This window comes from Calonectris borealis, chromosome 13, assembly GCF_964195595.1.
Source record: "Calonectris borealis chromosome 13, bCalBor7.hap1.2, whole genome shotgun sequence".
NCBI classification, from domain to species: Eukaryota; Metazoa; Chordata; class Aves; order Procellariiformes; family Procellariidae; genus Calonectris; species Calonectris borealis.
In genome coordinates this window covers 15,668,534-15,686,228 of record NC_134324.1, presented here as the reverse complement: position 1 = coordinate 15,686,228, position 17,695 = coordinate 15,668,534, and the positions used below count along the sequence as shown (strand labels likewise).

Genomic DNA, 17,695 nt, shown 5'->3' with positions numbered 1-17,695 from the left:
GGCGGATCCTAGCAGAGCTTCAGAGATCAACCTCTGGTTTGCTGGGTGAGAAGTGTTTCAATCCTTCACGAGGAGCTGATGCAGCGCCTGTGTGCACAGCTAAGCAGCTTGAAGGATTCTGCTTCCAAAGTGTTGGCTCAGCCTAACAAAGTGTTGGCTTTGGTGGTGAGGTTCAACCTGTTTCCTACTATTCGTCCTAAGTACAAGATAGCTCTTTATTCCTCACGCCCAGGCTGCTCTCAGGCTGCGTCCCCAAGCCCTTCCTTGCTCTGAAGTCCCCGTTCACAGTGAATCTCTCTTATCTGGGGGGGTAGCGGATAGTGCTTCGCACCGCTCCGCGAGTCTCAGGAAGAAGGGTGCTGGAGAGGAATCAGGGCTGTGTCTCACTCCTGCCGCCTGCGTTTTTGCATTTACCAGCTCGGTTGGTATCGCAGATCAACAAGGGGTGGGGAATGGCCCTCATCCAAAGCAGGGCATTGCTTCTGGCAAATGCTGGTAACAGGTATTTCAAGTCTGTCTCTTTGCTATTCGGGAGCTGTACATGTTTGACCTGCTGTCCATGAAGGAGTCATATTTTAACTTCACTTCTCACCCCACCTGATCTTTTCTAGCCTCAGAAGCATAACACAGAGATGAATTTGTTGAAGAACACTAAGAAAAAAAAAATCTATTCCTACCAAAAAGATGATGGGAAACACGTTATGCAAACATCTCTGCAGCTTACAATATAGGCTAAATAAGAATACCACCCATACACATAAAAATAATTTATTTTAGTGGTATGAAATGTGTTTTGCCTAGTAGCATAAAGTTCTCCACTGGGCTAGAAGAGACAACGCATGGTGGAATTACAGTACATTTCAATTGAAGAAATAAATAAAGTTACTTCTGATAACACCAGGATGTTGTTACTGCCTTGTCCTTGTATACACTCTGCACACCCCAGAAGCTTAGCGATGTCGCATTTGAAACACAAAGGAAAGTAAAAATAAGAAAATAAATGACTCAATATTTTCATATAAGCCTTAAAGACAGAAGAGACGTTCTCACCTGTCTGCTTTGAGATGGCAAAGTGGCGGGCTGCATGTGTCTCTGCATCCGATGCGGCTGTATCAGCTGTCGAAACTGCTGCTGGAGAAACTGGCTATTGTTAGCCTGCTGGGACTGCTGCGGGGCCGGAGACGGCTGCTGCTGCTGCTGCTGCTGCTGGAGATAGTGAATGAGAGACTGCTGCCCTTGTCCTGCTGTCAGAGGTGACATCTTTTGAGTAGCTGACTCTGAGGCAAAGTGAGACAGTGGTTTGGTGTTACTGAAGGAAAACTGGTCTTGGCTAACAGGGCTCTCACTCACCAGACCTGGCTGTAAGCTACTGGATGGCTGCTGCATAATTATGTTCATATTTTTGGACTGGTTTGTAGTCATTGATTTAAAAAGCGAGCTCTGCATATTTGTGGGGTTGCTGGTGGGAGTGATGTTAGAGATTAATGTACCTTGAGGACTGAAGGGCTGCTGATGCAGAGCCGGGCTTGACAGCTTTTCTGGCCTGTAGGGTGGAGAAGGTCCAGTATTTGTGGAGGCCATGCTGGCAACCAAGTTGTTCTGTGGACTTTTGATGTTGTTGGCTGGTAAGCTGGCTGCCGTCAGGGTGGGCAGCATGGAGCTCTGTGGGCTGAAGGGCTGCTGGTTCAGAGCCGGACTGGAGAGCTTCTCAGACCCATACGGAGGCGAGGGGCCATTGGATGGGGTGCTGCTGGAAGTCATGCTTGAAAGCAAAGTGTTTTGAGGACTCTGAATGTTGTTTCCTGGTAAATTATTAGCAGGCATGCCAGACACCATAACATTTTGAGGACTGAAAGGTTGATGGTGTGGGGATGATCCTGCCCTGTAAGGCGGAGAGAGACCAGGAGGAGACATAGTTGGCCAGCTGGGAGCCTGTACTTGTTGCTTAGTAGTAGACACCTGCTTGCTAGCTGCCAGCTGCTTTAGCTGCTGAGCGTGCCAGTTGGAGCCGGGTATGTTGGGTAAGGGTACGGGAAGCATAGGTGGTGGCTGGTTCTTGCTCTGAGCTGCTGTAGAGATGGGCGATGCAGCAGGTTTGTTTGAGGGAGGAACTTGGAAGTTAGCTCCAGCAGATGATGGTCTCATCTGAGGAGATCCTCCACTGGTTGGATTGCAGCCCGGAGAAAAATCTTTGTTACCAACATGGTTGTCCAAGTGGGAATTCTGTGGGGAGGACTTTGGGGTGGTGCTTATGCTTGGCTGAGAATGACTCAGCCCAAGTGGCTCTTCAGCCTTGCTGCACAAAATCTTCTCCAGATCCAGGTCATTGGGAGAAGGATCAGGCATTTTCGTCAGCTCTTCCAATAGATCTTGCAGCTCTTGGTCCACAGACTGTAAGCTGTTTCCTTTCTCATCATAGTGGACAATGTTATTGGTTTGCCCTCCTATGGACCCCTTCTGATTTATTTCCGTGTTGGGTGGCACTGAAAACGGGGAACCAATGCCACCGCCATTCATGTGATTGTTTTCAAGGAGCACTGAATGACCTGCGACTCCCAGGGAAGAAGCGCTGTGACTGGTGGAGAACGGAGAACTTTGCATTTCTGGACACGCCACGTTGGGATTGGCACCTTGGCCCATGGCAAGGTTTACATCATCGAGACAAAGTCTTTTACTGTCATTTGGGAAAACTACGTCAGGCACGCCACTGGAGGCAGGAGAGCTATCATCTTCCAGTTTTCTTTTAATGGATCCCTGTAACTGGGAAAATAAAAAAGGAAGAAAGGATCCGTTATTGACCTTATTCTGACATGCTCTGAAGCTCCATACTCTTAACACTGGGTTGGAGATAAAGAAAATTAAATTATACAATTAAAAACCCAATCAAGTGAGACAAATTCAATCAGGACTTAAGTGGGTGCAACTTCACTGAAATCAAAAGAGTTATAGTCAGACAAAGGCTAAATCTCACATGTTGGCCTTGAAACAGATGTTAAAGCTATAAAATACTGTCTGTCATGTGAACTGTAATAGAAGTTTTTTAAATAGTTTCTGGTACCATTTCAATTAAGACATTATACTCCCTGAATAACAAACATGCCAACATTTTTATGGTAACATTTTTTAGGTTTAAACAATGGCAGATCTGAATGAAACCCTGGACTGAATTTAGTGACCTTCTGCCAGTGACTCGGATTAAATTCAGACCTGAGACAACTAAATTGTTTTACATTCTTTATAGGCAGAACATCTGAAATAACTGGCATACTTTCTAAACAAACCAAAACAAAACAAATTCTCAACTATCTATCTAAACAGACTTTCAAGCTTCCTAATCACAGATGTTTTAGATTTCAGAAACCAGTAAATAAGTCTAAGGCAGTATGGGCTTTGTTCTTTTGAAGGATTGCAACTCATTCATAAAAATGGAAGTATTTTCAAAATACAATTATATAAATATCTTGATCTACAAGAAATGGTAAAGTTGTAAATCCGCACATCTTAGGGAAAAAAACCCTGCCTTATACATACGAAGAAAGTGAAACTGAAAACAACCCTTCTAATACTAATTCAGCGTGATATGGCAATCTCTCCCAAATATAATCATCTGTGGCTTTCAATTTTAACAAGCGTGACCTGTATGTCATAGGATTAATCAGACATTAACATTACTGCTTCAAGTTAAGGGAAATAAGCATTAAGCCCTGGTTTATCAATAGAGGGAGGCAGCATTTAGAGAAGTATCTAATCAGCAATGGGAAAACCATAGAAAGTCACTGTTCCTCTAAGCCGGCTCACAGTAAAGCCTCTCCCAGCCCTGGCCTGCAACTGCAAGTGCTGCCAGTCATCTAGTACCATGGAAAAAATTCACATCTAATAACAGCTCCTATCACCAGAAAAGCCCCACCACCTAACCCCAGCGTAACCAGATCCACCCTAGGGCTGTGGTGGGTATGACTAACTTCTAAATTTTACACTAATTATTAAGCACATCACAGTTTTGCCTAAGAGTCACTACGCAACGGCCAGCAACTTTGGTGCTCTCAGACAACGGTGTCACAGGACGACCACCGAAGGGTCTGGGGAGGCTGCACGGCACAGGGTGGGCACAACTTGGGCGGCTCCTTCTGCACCGTGCACATGAAGGTCACTGTGCAAACGGCCAATGTCCACCCCTAAATTCAGCCTGTGTTCAGGCAATCGACCGCAGACGTGCATTGTTCTGACCTGGGAACACGGGAGGGCTGCCCGGTGGCTCGCTCAGCTGGGCTCACACCAGTGCTCTCTCATCACTTGTTTCTAAATGGGTGGGCAGAGAGAAGATTGCAGATCTGTGCCTGCAGTTGCTTAGGCTACAGATGCAGTTTAGGATTAGTGTCAGACATTGCCATGCTAGCATCCAGCTTACACAGACGTCTGGAGGAGAGTGAGAAGATACAAGTTAATTGTATGATCATCATGGCAGATGGAAAAGCAGGTCTGCATACTGTGGAGAGCTGCTGATCAGGTTTTAGGAGGGGTTCACCTACCCTCCATCAACAGACCCAGCAGTTTTGAATGGCATTGTGACAAAGAGACCTTTTTACCTGGGTATTTTCCCCCTACCCTCTAAGAGTTATGCCTTACTAGAGCAATCAGTTCTTCTCTCCTGTGACCTCCAGTTGCACTGCTTTAACAGGGGTTGCACTCAAAAACCACTGGCAAGTGAGAACCGTCGCTGAGCAGGGAGAGTTGCTTTCAGGGCACCGTTCACTGGTTGCCTGACCGCCCTCTTCGGTCAGCAGTGCTCCGCGTGGTTTGCATCGTTGCTCTGCGAGAGACCGCCTGCACATCACAGCCAGAGACAGCTGAAGCATCAGCGATTTGATTATTCCTCTGGGCTGATGAGGCCAAAATTTGCTTAGCTTTAGGAAATGGAACAAGGCCTAAATCTTCTCCCAAGTGTTGGTCTAATGATGGATGAAATTGTTTTCCTTCATTTTCTTTGCTAAAACTAAGCCAGAGTTGCATGTTTCAACAGATGTTGCCCTGTGTAGGCTGAAACATGTTGGTAGAGCATAGCTACATATATTTAAACCCAGGCATGTATAGAGAATCTGTACAGGGGCTTCAGACATCCAAAGTAAACACAGCGTGTTCCCAAGTTGCACCCTGGGAACCTTCAGGCAGGAAGCGGTGGGGATCTCCCGGACTTGGCCAGCTGACATGCTGGCACGCGCGGCCTTGCCAGTGCTTCTTTTGCCATAGGACATTCCTATGCTCTGAGTTACTGGGGAAAAATTTGGGCTTTCTAAACTCTGAAAAACAGCTTTTTAACTGTTGCACTGGGGAGTAAATGTGATGGGAAAACAAAACTCCCATTTCCCCAAGACTGTTACTAGATATAAACAGATAAAATAAGGCCATAGCTTTCCGATGGCATGGGCATTCTAAAACTGGGACGGGATTTTTAAATAGGATGCTGTTGCTTAGCCCTCGTGAGAAGCCTGGCTGTAAGAGAGGCAGTGAAATTAGCTGGGTGTTACGTTCTCTTGAAAAGCAAGACTCCTATTTCCCAGGTGAATATTTGCACAAGGACCATAAAATCCAGAAGACCAACTTCCCCCAGTGCAGGCAGGTATAATCCACACAATTCAGTAGCATTGCTTTTGCTTAAGATAGATTTGACCACAGCCCCAAATCTGAGAGAGAAAGACACCATCCTTAAAGCAACTGAACAAATCATAGAATAATTTTGGTTAGAAGGGAGGTCTGGGTATCCTCAGCCCTCTGCTTCAAGTACATCACAAATGAAAAAAATAGGCGACAGTATTTCACCAGGCACTTAAGTATGGAGTATCAGCTACATGCAGAAATCCCTTCTTGGGCTGGACGGGCTAGCTGAGAGGTTTGCTTCAGTATTCCCCACGGAAACACGCGTGGTTGTTACTCCCGTGCAGCACACTGTGCTGCTGCCGTCTGTGAGCCGCCAGCATTCTTCTCCCCGGCTCCCAGCGACTGCTCTCCATGAGCGTGCCACTGTGGCAGCCCTGACCCGCGCAGGGGACAATAATGCAGTTTCGTATTACGGGGACGCTGGCTGGCTCGGACATGCTGAGAACAACGGTGGCAGGAGATTATCACTGAGGCACTACGACTTCTGGGACCAGGAGCTGCTGACCTAACTCATTCGAGAAGCTGCTTGGTGCAACTCATTCATCCAGTACTCGCAGACGTTTCAAGACCATCTCTTTAAAACCTATCTATCCTTTTCTGGACTCTTCCTGTACTAAAACCATTTTTACTGCCCATTTCCTTCATCTGGCCCTGGATTCCCCAGGAAGGAGCTGATTTATTCCAACTCTTTCTCCCCTTCTTCAAGCTATTTGACGAAATCAACAGAAATAAGAAGAGCACCAAAATATGTTCTTCCTCTTTCTCTGCTGATTAGTATATTGGGCAGCTGTGTTTCAAACTGAATACCTCACAAGTGAATAGAAATACTTTAAAATATAAACACGCACACACTTAAGCTGGCTGGAGGTTGTACATGGCGAAGTATGAGAAAGCTTCATTCATATGTGCAAGCAAGGACAAAGCAGACAAGCAACAAATGGGCTCTTGTGACCTTGTCAAAATTCATTAAAATGCATTGGCATGCACAGGCTAACTTCTGTTTGGGAATACCTGGGAAACAAAGGCAGGCCCTCCGATTTGGGGAATATCCAATTATGAGCTCTCCACTATCTCAGGTTTGCTTCTAGAAGTGAGAGTGCCATGATCCCAGCACTCCTACCCTCTCGAAACTGAAGGCTGTCTTTCTGGGAAAGACCCAGGTTACAAATGAGTCGTGCTGCGAGCTTGCAATGGCAGTATAACAAGAATAAATAATAACTGTTTACCCTGCTCCGTCCAAGGAAGCTCTACAGCTACGGTTGCAAACATCTGATTTGTCACACGCTACCTCTTCGCACAGAACCGATTCCCTACGTGTGGGCAGAGCGCTCCGCAGGCTTCTCTTGTGCAAGGAAGAAAAGGCAGACTCGGCAAACAAAACTAGTCCTCGGCTGCACCCTCTCCTAGACTGAGCTCTCTGAACTTGCCCGCTCGGGTGACTTTCGGCGTCAGGCACTTTCCAAACTCCGGAGGTGGTGCTGGCCTTGTGTAACTTACTATTTCTCAATGAAGGGAGAAAGGAAGGCTGGAAGTAGCAAAAACTGGAGCAGAGAGATCAAATTGTTAATAAATATACACCGTGGTGGTTCCATCGGATTTTAATAACCAACCGAATGGACATCTCTGGACTAGCTCCCTGCCTCGCTGTCACTCAGCCTTCCTCCTTCCTTTAATACATCAGCTGTCCTCGGTTCCATTCCAGCTCTCCACGTGAGCCAGGCTGCCCCATGGCCCTGCTGCCAGCCCCCGTTAATTCTCCACCCGTCACTTGCTCCTTCGCCTGCACGGTGTCTGGGAGGAAAGAGCCGCCGCGGTCCGCTCGGGAGAGCCTCGTTTCTCCAGCCTTGCAATGCTCCCCCTTCCGCCAGCAAGAAGCCACGTCTAACCAGAGATTCCTATTTAGGTCACCGTAATGCAGAAATGAGAGAGAGGAAAAACGTTAGGCGAGGTATTTCTGTGCCTCTTCCTGGCTTCTGCAGCCTGTCAGAGATTCGAGCCTTGATTTACAGCAACCGCAGGGTGCTGATTATTGATCTGCAACCACCCCACCCCACTCACTGCCATTGAGAGATCCAACCTACAGCAGCGATTCCCACACCTACGCAGCTTCTTCAAGCGAGAACCGAGCCCGATGGGACGCTGCCATTTTGAACCGATGTCTGTAGAGCCTGCGCCGCGTTCTCCTTCAGCGGCTAGTCCACCTCCCCCTGCCTCCAGCATGCACCATCGTTGCTGGAGACTCTCTTGATTTAATAGCATGAAATCTATGGATCCGTGACCGGGGTATCCAGAATGGGAGTCAGATAACCTTCTTTCACTGGGAATCTCAAGACTCTTGTAACTCTTGGGAAATCTTGTTTGATTGAAGAAAAGAGAGAAATGATGGTAAAAGGAGACGAGGCAGGCGGGGAAAATTTCAGTCTCACCACAGATACTGGGATTTGCTAGTGTTGTGGCAGCTTTGCGCAAAGCCTTTCAGAGCAAGACACTGGTGCCTCAGAAACCTGGGGAATCCAGGTCACCAACAGGCTGCTAAGATCTGGCATATCTGAATTATTTTGACAGAGAGAACACGTTTAATTTTTGGTGGAAGGGCTGAGTGATGCAGCAGCCCGAGATGAGTAGAAGTCTTTTTTCCAGTATTTTTTCAAGGTATATTGCAAACTGTTTTTTCCCTCTGCAAAGTATAAAACCTGAGTCTAAGGTTTGCTCAACGGAGCTGACCAGAGAATCTATCACTCGCTGTCTCTTTCAAACACTCGACACTGCCAAAACTGGAAGTATGCATTTGCCAGAGGCAGACTGTTTGCAGCATTCAGCGATCAAGACTTCAGTCTCTGTGGCTTCAACAAGCTTCAGCGAGAGCTATCTGCCCATCAGCCCAAAATGTTTCTATCTGTTCTGACAAAAACAGTCATGTAATGAGAAAATGAAACTGGCAATTTTCCATATAAAACAAGAAAACTTCACAAATTTTTCTCCTGTGCCTTAAATACACAATTTGGAAAGGTTTGTGCTCTCCATTGCTCATTTATCCACACTCTAGCTAGATTTTAATGTCCTACTCATCTTTGAGGACAGTTCATAAAAAAGAGGTGAGAATTTGACTGTGTGTTTGAAGGCTGGAAAGTGGATCTGATATAATATTACCTTTCAAATGGCAGCAGTTACTTGCAGCCCTGCTTGAACTATCAGACGTGCTGCTTTAGTAGCAGGCTGGCTTGCACATGAGCAACAAAACCCAAATGCTCATGGGCAAAGATCCCATTTAACTACAGCAGAACCTGGCACTGCATTAAGGGCATTTAGCACATCTGCAAGTTTCCATTCGTGCATGCTGGCTGCAGTTTGGTAACAGGAACTCACATTATATATCTGAATCCAAGAAAAAATGCCTCCTGCTGACCAGTGAGTAGCCGAAGCAGTCCATGACTACGAGGAACATAAACTATGCTTTATCAAAGTCACATCTCAGGCTACAAGGAGAACTCAAGGAGGCTCAAGCAATTAAAACTACCATTCACTTTCTCCATACTAAGATTAAACATAAGCTAAAATCACATTCTTTCTACTGCTTTAGGCTGTTTGACCCTTCTGATTTCAAGCGATTTCAGCATGGATGGACGTAAAGTCGTCATTTCACATTGTCAGGAAAGGGATCACATTGCAATTCCAAGCTACCAGAGATGTGTTTCACTGTGCTTAAGAACAGCAATACCCCAGCTCCTCAGTAAAGTCTGCTTTGGGGTCTGTTGGGTATTTGTAGGCTGGAAAGGTGGCAGATCCGTTTGTAATGAGGTGTGGTAGTGGAGAAAGGATTATGAATAGGGAAAATTCACGGGGTGGATTTCCTTCTATTCATCATGCTCGTGGAAATAGGCAACTGGAAGGGAGGATGTAGGAAGAGGAACCGGGGATGTAAGCAGTCATTTTAACCATGAAAGGACATTGGTTATTAGCTAGCTTGTATGCATTATGTGGATTATTTTTACCTGGAACTACAGCTTCTCCCAATTTATAATTATTTACAGTGGCAATATGAAAACTGCCATCTTTAAAACAAGCATATTAACATAGATTGGAAATTGCTACTTGGGCTATGCACATGTAAAACTCCTCCTAAACACCGCTGCTACACTCGTAGAATTTGATCTCCCATCAGTATAGCAAACATCAGTTGACTTGACGGGAGCGTGCTATGATCCTTTGCCACATTACTGTCACCACTCATTGTGATCTTCTCCAGTTATTCCCTCAGTAAGTCAGGAACCTCAAGCTGTGTTAGAAGAGAAGGAAGAAAACAAGGTGTGTGCTTTCCCTTAATAAAGGTGGCAACGCTCCCTGTTGCGAGTGCAAAAATACAGAACTAACAGGGCAGTTGGTCCCATGCCTGTAAGCATCACCTGGATCTGGGCTGACAGACACACGCCAGAGCCCACGATGAGGGGTTTTGCTTGCTTGCACTGTCGCTCCAGAGCTACAATCAATTCCCCTTCCCTGTAACATTGCTGCAGTACAACAGGTCTCTTGTTTGTTGAACATATGTGAACTTTTAAATGGTGACTGGTGACCTGGCACCTTCTTTCGTCTACGTGGCCTTCTTCCCCAAGTCACCATGCGGCATAGGAAGGAATCCTGGCTGCAAATACTGAGAACTGCATAGTTTTGCTGGTAAGCACAAAAATCCAAAACATCATGACTATACAAAACCGGAAAGATGTGATCTTACAATAAGCTTAAACCACAGAAACTAACAGGAAATTCAACCTGGACTACCAAGAGCCTAAGGTATGTGCTCTTTTTTTCTAAATCTTAACCAAAAATTAAAGGGAAGGAAATACTACAATTACGATTTTCTCATACCGATTTGTGTGAATGCAGTTACGCTCATAATGACAGAAATCTGTCTGATGTACATCCTGCTTCGAACTGGAACACCTTACAGGCTACCCAGCAGCAAGTTTGTGAACGAGGTTTTTCTGATTATCCTTGTGTAAAATTACAGGCAACAACACTAACATCCATGTGAAGGTATCAATGTAGGATCAGTTCCAAGGAGAAAAAAAACCACAGAATATACCTATTCTGCCATCCCACACAAGCCAGCCACATGCAACAGACCAAGTAACATTCCGTGTAAGGAAAAGAAAAAAGAAAAAAACCCCGAACCAGTAGCTTTGCCCCTTTGCAGGTCAGACAGAATTACCAATCTCATTTAAAAGGCACCAACAGAGATCTGCCCTATCAAAACAAATGTTCAGGGCCTTCCCATCTTGTCTTTCCTTAGCGATTCATCTGCTTTCGGTATTAACGGCACTGTTAAAATGGAAATTCTTCCAGGAGAAAAATTGCTGCTGACAAATGGATCTGGAGGAACAGGACTAGTGCTTGCTCCTGTGTTGTACTGCTAGCAGGAGATCTCTGTACAGATGCCTCTTAATTAGTCATCTGAAGACTTATAGCAATCACGTCACGCATATTGTTTGGCTGTAACTTCCACATTCCATTTAATGACAAGTGTTATTAACTAGACAGCTGAAGACAGAACAAGTTCTCTGCCTCTCGGTTTTTAAGCTGTAGTACAAGAGCATTTCTTTCATATCTGGCTGTAAATCAAGATCAATCTTAGACTCAACGCCTTTCCATCAGTATTACCTCATCTTACCTCAGTTTTAATACCAGCAGTATTGTTTTATATCTTTTTTTTATAGTCCATTAATTTCAAAGTCCTATGGAACACTTTGCAGTAATTTTGTAGACTACATTAATTTCTCACGGCAATAGCTAGGCTGGAGAATTGCAGATCCTCTCCACTGAGCAAAAAGTGATGTTTTTGCTACTTGGGTCTACTGGGATTTGAAAGATACTTTTCTCTCTTCTTTTTCAGCCCCTAACACTGGCACAGTTATGCAATGACCACAAGTTAACAGGCACTAAGTGTAAGAAACAGGCTGCGTACATTCCTAAATTATGAGGTAGGTTTACCATTTACTAGATAACCAGGTAAAACGCAGTCTGAGACTTCTTTTCTACTACATATTGCATTATTTTTTAAAATCCCAGAAGACTTATTCCTGCGGTTTTATCAAGCTACAGGTTCCATTTTGTCAAAAGGTACGGTTGGGGAATTAGCAGCCTGGAGGCAAAGCCTTCAATTAGGTTAAACCCGGGGCCAAAAAGCTCTGAAATTCTCAGAACAATAAGAAACAATGGGATTTCAGTCTGAAAAAAACGCATTTTTCTCTCAACAGCTGAAGTACTCGCACTTGCTCCCCCAAAGAATAATAGCTGCAACCTCCCCTGTGTGCCTGCACCTGGCCGCCAACACCTTGCGTCTGGCTGCCGAGTGGCCTTCTGCTTACTTTCTGTGTCGGAAAGCAATGCATTACTGCATCCAGAGCTCTTCTCCAGGCTTGGCAGGGGATAAAACATTTAAAAGAGCAGTTTGAAGTTTCTCCTAAGTGGTATCAGAAAGTGGAGCACAACTCTAACAAGGATGGAACAAACGGGCAGGGAAAGGAAATGTCCTGAACGGCTCCTCTCCTACCCATTCACCCAGGGCCTTTGTTAGCCTCTGCCTTTCAAAAAATGAAACAATAAACAGGATATTGATTAATACAGAACTATAAAACCAAGCCTCACTTGGAGTAAAAAGGTCATGAATCTAGTGAGTCTCTCACTGAACCTGGGTGTAGAGAGAGGTCTTTATACAGCCAGCAGCAGAAATGTTTTGTAAAGCAGAAGAGTCTGGTAGTGAATATTTAATTTGTTTCTGACTACTTCATTTTATCCTACCACTTCCATCTTTACCTACACAGCAACTCCGCTACTCTCAGCGTGCATTAACTGGGATAGGAGCACGGTTCATTGGCAACATGTCATTTGTAGGCTTCCCTGGACCAGCGAGATGACCGGACCAGCACGCGGCTCTGGCTCCTACAACACACAGTCTTTGAACAGCATCTGTTACTGACCCAGGGACCTTTGGAGGGATTCTGCAAAACAGTGGTACTAAAAACCCCAAACCAAACACAGACCATCGCCCCACCCCTGAAGCCCTCATCCTGTATGAAGCTGTTGAAATCCTCGCCTCAATGAAATAAGTATTTTGGGACACTGACTTCAGCAGGGATGGGCTTTCACTCTTTGCTCTTTCGTTATTATTAACCAAAGGAGTGAATTAAAAATACACAGGATTTGGAGAAATACTCTCCAGCAGAAAACGCAATGCTTAAGTTACTTGATTTTTAACCAGAGAACCTCTCGACTTGCTATAGATACCAGTTCCCCTCTGTCCTAGAAGCAATGTTAATCACACATTCATCACTGCAAATTGACAACCTAAATGCTGACTTGTGCAAACAATGTTAGAGAAAATGGTGTTCTTGCTGCAGAAGTGAATTACACAGCCTTTCAAGCTTTCTACACTTCTCAGTTTTATGTAAACTCTAATTTCTAAGCCTTTGTTCTGCCTTTAAAGGTCACACAGTTGAAAGCTATGAAGCATAGCATGTGTTCCCACTGATATTAAAATACTGTTTATTAAATCATGCATATAAATGTAAAGAAGAAACTGTTTGCAACCTACTGCGTTAATAAGAGATGATTTATCAGACAACACGGTTCCAAGTATCAACATGTGGAATGTAAAAATCTGATCTTAATCACGCAATGTGATTTTTGTTGTTTTTTGAAGTAAAGTCTCCACATCGCCATGCAATCACACTAACTTCTGATGACACCGTATTTGACTGATTAAACTCTTAATCTTGCCAATGCTTAACTTCAGGAATACATGCGGTCTTTTTAGATTCGAGCATATGATTGCACATTTGCAAGATCAGGAATTCATTTGCATATTCAAATTGCAAAACTGCATCTTCCCTTTGTCTGTGTAAGGCCATCTATAGCGCTCCAAATGCTAAACAACCACTGTAGAGTTGGACAGTATTTTTAGCATCTCTATGGTGCACTTCTATCTTTAGCTGCTGTGTTCACAAACAATCCCACAGGACACTGCATAGCTAACATAGCTCGGGCTCTTCACCACATTCAATTTTTCTCCCAAAACATGGTGAAAGCAGACTATACAACAGGCCAGTTCAGGACCTGCCGAAGTTTCCTTAGATGCAGAGTCTTGAGCAGAGCAGAACTATAGCAAAGTAGTAAAACATTAAAACGTTAGAGCATTCTGCTGTGGAGTGGGGATGGAGGTTGCCGTGACTTCCTCCAGGGAAAATACAGCTCTACGCTCCGAGTTTGCACTGTGTAGATAAATCAAGGAGGACAGTGAAGGATTTCTGCATGTTGTTTCCTAGCAGGATGTGCCCATGGGTTCATGGCAAATTTCTGGTCAAAGCTTAACCCTGCAAGAGAAGTTAATAATTGAACTTGCCAAATCATCACAATTTCTAAATCCAACTGCGTCTTGTTTTTACAAAGAGGCATATTAAACCAGTGAGCCATTTTATTAGACTCATGCTCATGTAACAAAAACATGTGTTAGCTCTTGAGTGCCAAGTATCATCCTGGAGGGTTACCAATCCCTGTTACAGATTTTGTAGCCAGACTGCAGTTATCTGTCATAACAGAGGAGGTAGTTTTGAATACACAGAATGAAGCACGCTGCTCGGTTCGGGAATACTTTACGTGGTCCTGGTCTCTCTGTAAAACTCCAGGAAGGAGATGTACTGCAGGGTGAAAAAAAGAGCTTGAGGCTTACTGCTGACCGTAGTGGGACTATCTCGCGGAAGCCTCCTGGATGGCTGGGGCATGGCCTTCATTCCCTAGAGGAACTTCAGAAAATGGCTGCAGCAGCACCAGTCCCAACACGCGACTAAAGCAGCTGGGTCAAGTCTGAGTGCAGAGGAAACATTTTTAGTGTCATCTGTATGAGGCGTTTCAAAAGTACAGGTTTACCACAAAGAGAGAAAAATCTCATCATGGGAATTGCAGTATTAATCAGATGGTTGACCTTTGAAGCTTCAAATCTGAAACGCTTTCCATACTGAGCTGGAGCTGCATATGGAGACAATAGCACCCGATATCTTGATTTACAGAGGAAGTACTGATGGAATCCCATATATCCTGTTAATGGTGAAGGGAAGGGAATTATGTAAAGGAACTATTTTTTTCATTAAACGCCTTCACTGAGGTTTGCAGATGAGCCTAGACACTTGGCTCCAATTTAATTTCAAGGGGACAAGATAACCTGAAAACCCTTAGAAAACCTTAGACCTTTGAGTGCTTCACAAATGGGCTCCTCATTTCCCCATTTACACTTATCTTCCCTCCACATGCTATCAAACACTCTCTTATTAAAATTCTTTAAATGATAATGGGACTTTCCAAACCAACTGTGTCCATTAGCTTCCTCTACCCTACCACAGGTATGGCCGTACGTCTGGGAGATGTGAGAACTGGGGAAACAGCATCAGGGCTAGGAGGGTGTCCCTTGGCTCTCCGGCAGCACCAGAGCAAGGCTGAGATGCACAGGAGGCAGCAGCACGTACCGTGCACTAGGTCTGCAATACCTGCGGTTTTTCTTCTTTTTTTTTTTTTTTTGTCAGAGTCATTTTTTCCTTTTAAGCATAGCACACGTTCAATCAAGAATATCACGGTTATTCATTCGAAGTGTTCGCGTTATGCAACATGAGCATCAGGTTAAGGAGAAAAGAAGAAAAAACCCCAAGTACTTTGTTTTTTCTGAGCCCTTTCTTACAGGACTTAATTTTTAAATGAGTAGAGGCTTCCCCTCCACCCAGGATGCGAGGTTGACATCCTGGGGTATGGTCCTCATCCTACTAAGGGCTCCTCAACTGAAAACCGTGGGCTGCAAGACTTTACTAAGAAACAATGATATTACAGGAAAACTCACTGCATACTTTTGAACATCAACAGTAAATTACCCTTCCATTTTCTAATACAGACACGATGTCTGGAGTTGAGCAAACACATTCTTGAAAGGTCAGAACACTTAAACTGTATGTACCTAGTTTAGGATGAAAAAAACTGTTGTTGCCTTTTAGTTATGACATTTCAGTTTACCCACAAGAATTACACTACTTCCCCTAAAAGTTTTCAAGCCCAAGAACATGCTTTTCTCCCAGTGTTGCAAAGTGAAGGTAAAACTCCTTTTCTGTATTAACTTATCGCAGCCGTCACCGAATCCAGTGATTTGTCAAGAATACAGCCGTTCCTCCCCAAAAGGGCTTCAGCCGCCAGCAGACGCGCGTGGGGAAGCCCTGTCCGCCTTCGAGGAGAAGGGGCTGGAGGAACCCGACTTGCCCAGACAGCAGCCGATGGCGAGCCGCTGCCTGCACGTGACCATTTGCACCAAACTTCGCAAACCTGAAACAACTATGAAATCTAAAATACAGAGCTGGAGGGCGGGTAGCTCTTCATTTTTGCTGAAAGAATGGGAGGAACTTCCCCTTTCAGTTACAGTTACGTGGTCTAGTGAGGATGTAACTGCTGTAACGGTCAGGAAACGACTGTCACGTCGGATGGCACTGCGGAGCGTTATTGGGGAGCTGCAAGGACCTTGCAAACGGGGGACAAAAGTTGGGATTTGCTGGGAGTGCTCTGGTCTGTCACGAAACACAGTGTTGTGTCCACCTTCAAGTTTCAGGGCGTTACGGGAATTGAAGGAGCACCAGTTTAACCCTAGCCCAAAGAGGTGAGGTTCACTTCATTTCAACAGAGCTGCTTGAGGGCACTTCATCACTTGAGACCGTATTCCTCCCCCGGGGCTCCGACATCCTGAATCCAAGGCTGCACTGAGCTGGCTCTGGGACTAATTAGCGCGGGTGAGCACCACGTTAATGCGACCCACCGCGCTGGGCCACGCTGGGACCTCAGCAGGACATTGTGTGCGCTGTGCCCAGGTAGTCTCGGCAATCTCAAGCTGAATTGCACCGAGAGAAACTCCCCTTAGCTTATTCAGTGCTGGTGAACAGGGACGCCTTAGCCTGGTGAGATGACTGTCCTCTCTGTTACGACATGACAGCCCCCCAGGTGGAAGCTGCTGATCTCCAGCTGAGAAGCACTGACTGACTGCAAATGCAATAGAGATGGAAACAGGTTAGCCACTAAAAAGTGGCTGAGGGTAACCATTTTATTTCATACTGGCACAGAGGCTGTCAGGTACCGCTTCGTAGAAGGGAACGCAACTTCTTCAAATGGACTAACTTGAGCACTTCCAAGTGCTTACCACGGCTGCAACCCCTCACCTCCATCCTTACCGCTATGCAAAGCTCCTGCCAGCTTAGCTTTGGTCCTTGACAGTATTTCCAGCATGCATCGTGAGCATCGATACGCATTTCACAAGTCTCCCATTCCCAAGTTCCTAACAGAGAGCCAAGTTCTCTTCTGAACCAAATCTTCAGTAGAGTCCCTCCTGGTGCCCACCAGCGCCATCGGTACCACACCGCGGCGCAGCGCCTTCCCAGCCCAGCACACTTCGTCCCACCGCTGTGGTTGCTTTGGAGGAAGAGCGCTCCAGTTCTTCAAAACACCTATTTCCTATTGAAGTTGCTTGCGGGGACTGCAGAGAAACTGTACCTGGTTTCCTGTGCTTCAGTCACTAGATTTGCCAGACATGATATAGGAAATGGGCAGGAAACATCAACCTTACGTATTGCAGCAATTCTTCCCCTTCCCTCCATGCCACGTCTGAGCAGCACACCAAGACCTGACCTTGCACTTTTTAGTGCAGCCTTTCTTACACAAACATTTGAGTCAGATCTAGAGCCAAACACAAATAAAAAGCCAAACACATTGCCTATGTTTTTTTTATGAAAAAGGCTGACACCCTGTTTCATACCTATTTGTACTCAAATCTAAAGCAAACTGCACATTTTTAACTGCACTAATTTTGTAAGATCAACAAAAATTAAAAAATCCAACCTATTTTTTACTCATTCTGGTACCAGCGTAAAGACTGTTAAAGAACTGACATTCCTGGAGCTCTGTACAGACATGAGAGGTGCTGATGCACAAAAAGATGTACTGTGATTAAGCACATGAGTTAGGAGGTTTC

At 45.1% G+C, this 17,695-nt stretch overlaps 1 protein-coding gene across 1 annotated transcript in view; it reads right to left on the bottom strand.

The window, feature by feature from the left end:
• The window catches only part of MAMLD1 (mastermind like domain containing 1), an 84,827-nt gene that overhangs the window by 31,798 nt on the left and 35,334 nt on the right, over window positions 1-17,695 (bottom strand). Inside the window, exon 2 of the mRNA XM_075162273.1 lies at window positions 1,051-2,760. Coding sequence (XP_075018374.1) covers window positions 1,051-2,760 — 1,710 coding nt within the window. The remainder of the gene's footprint in view (window positions 1-1,050; window positions 2,761-17,695) is intronic.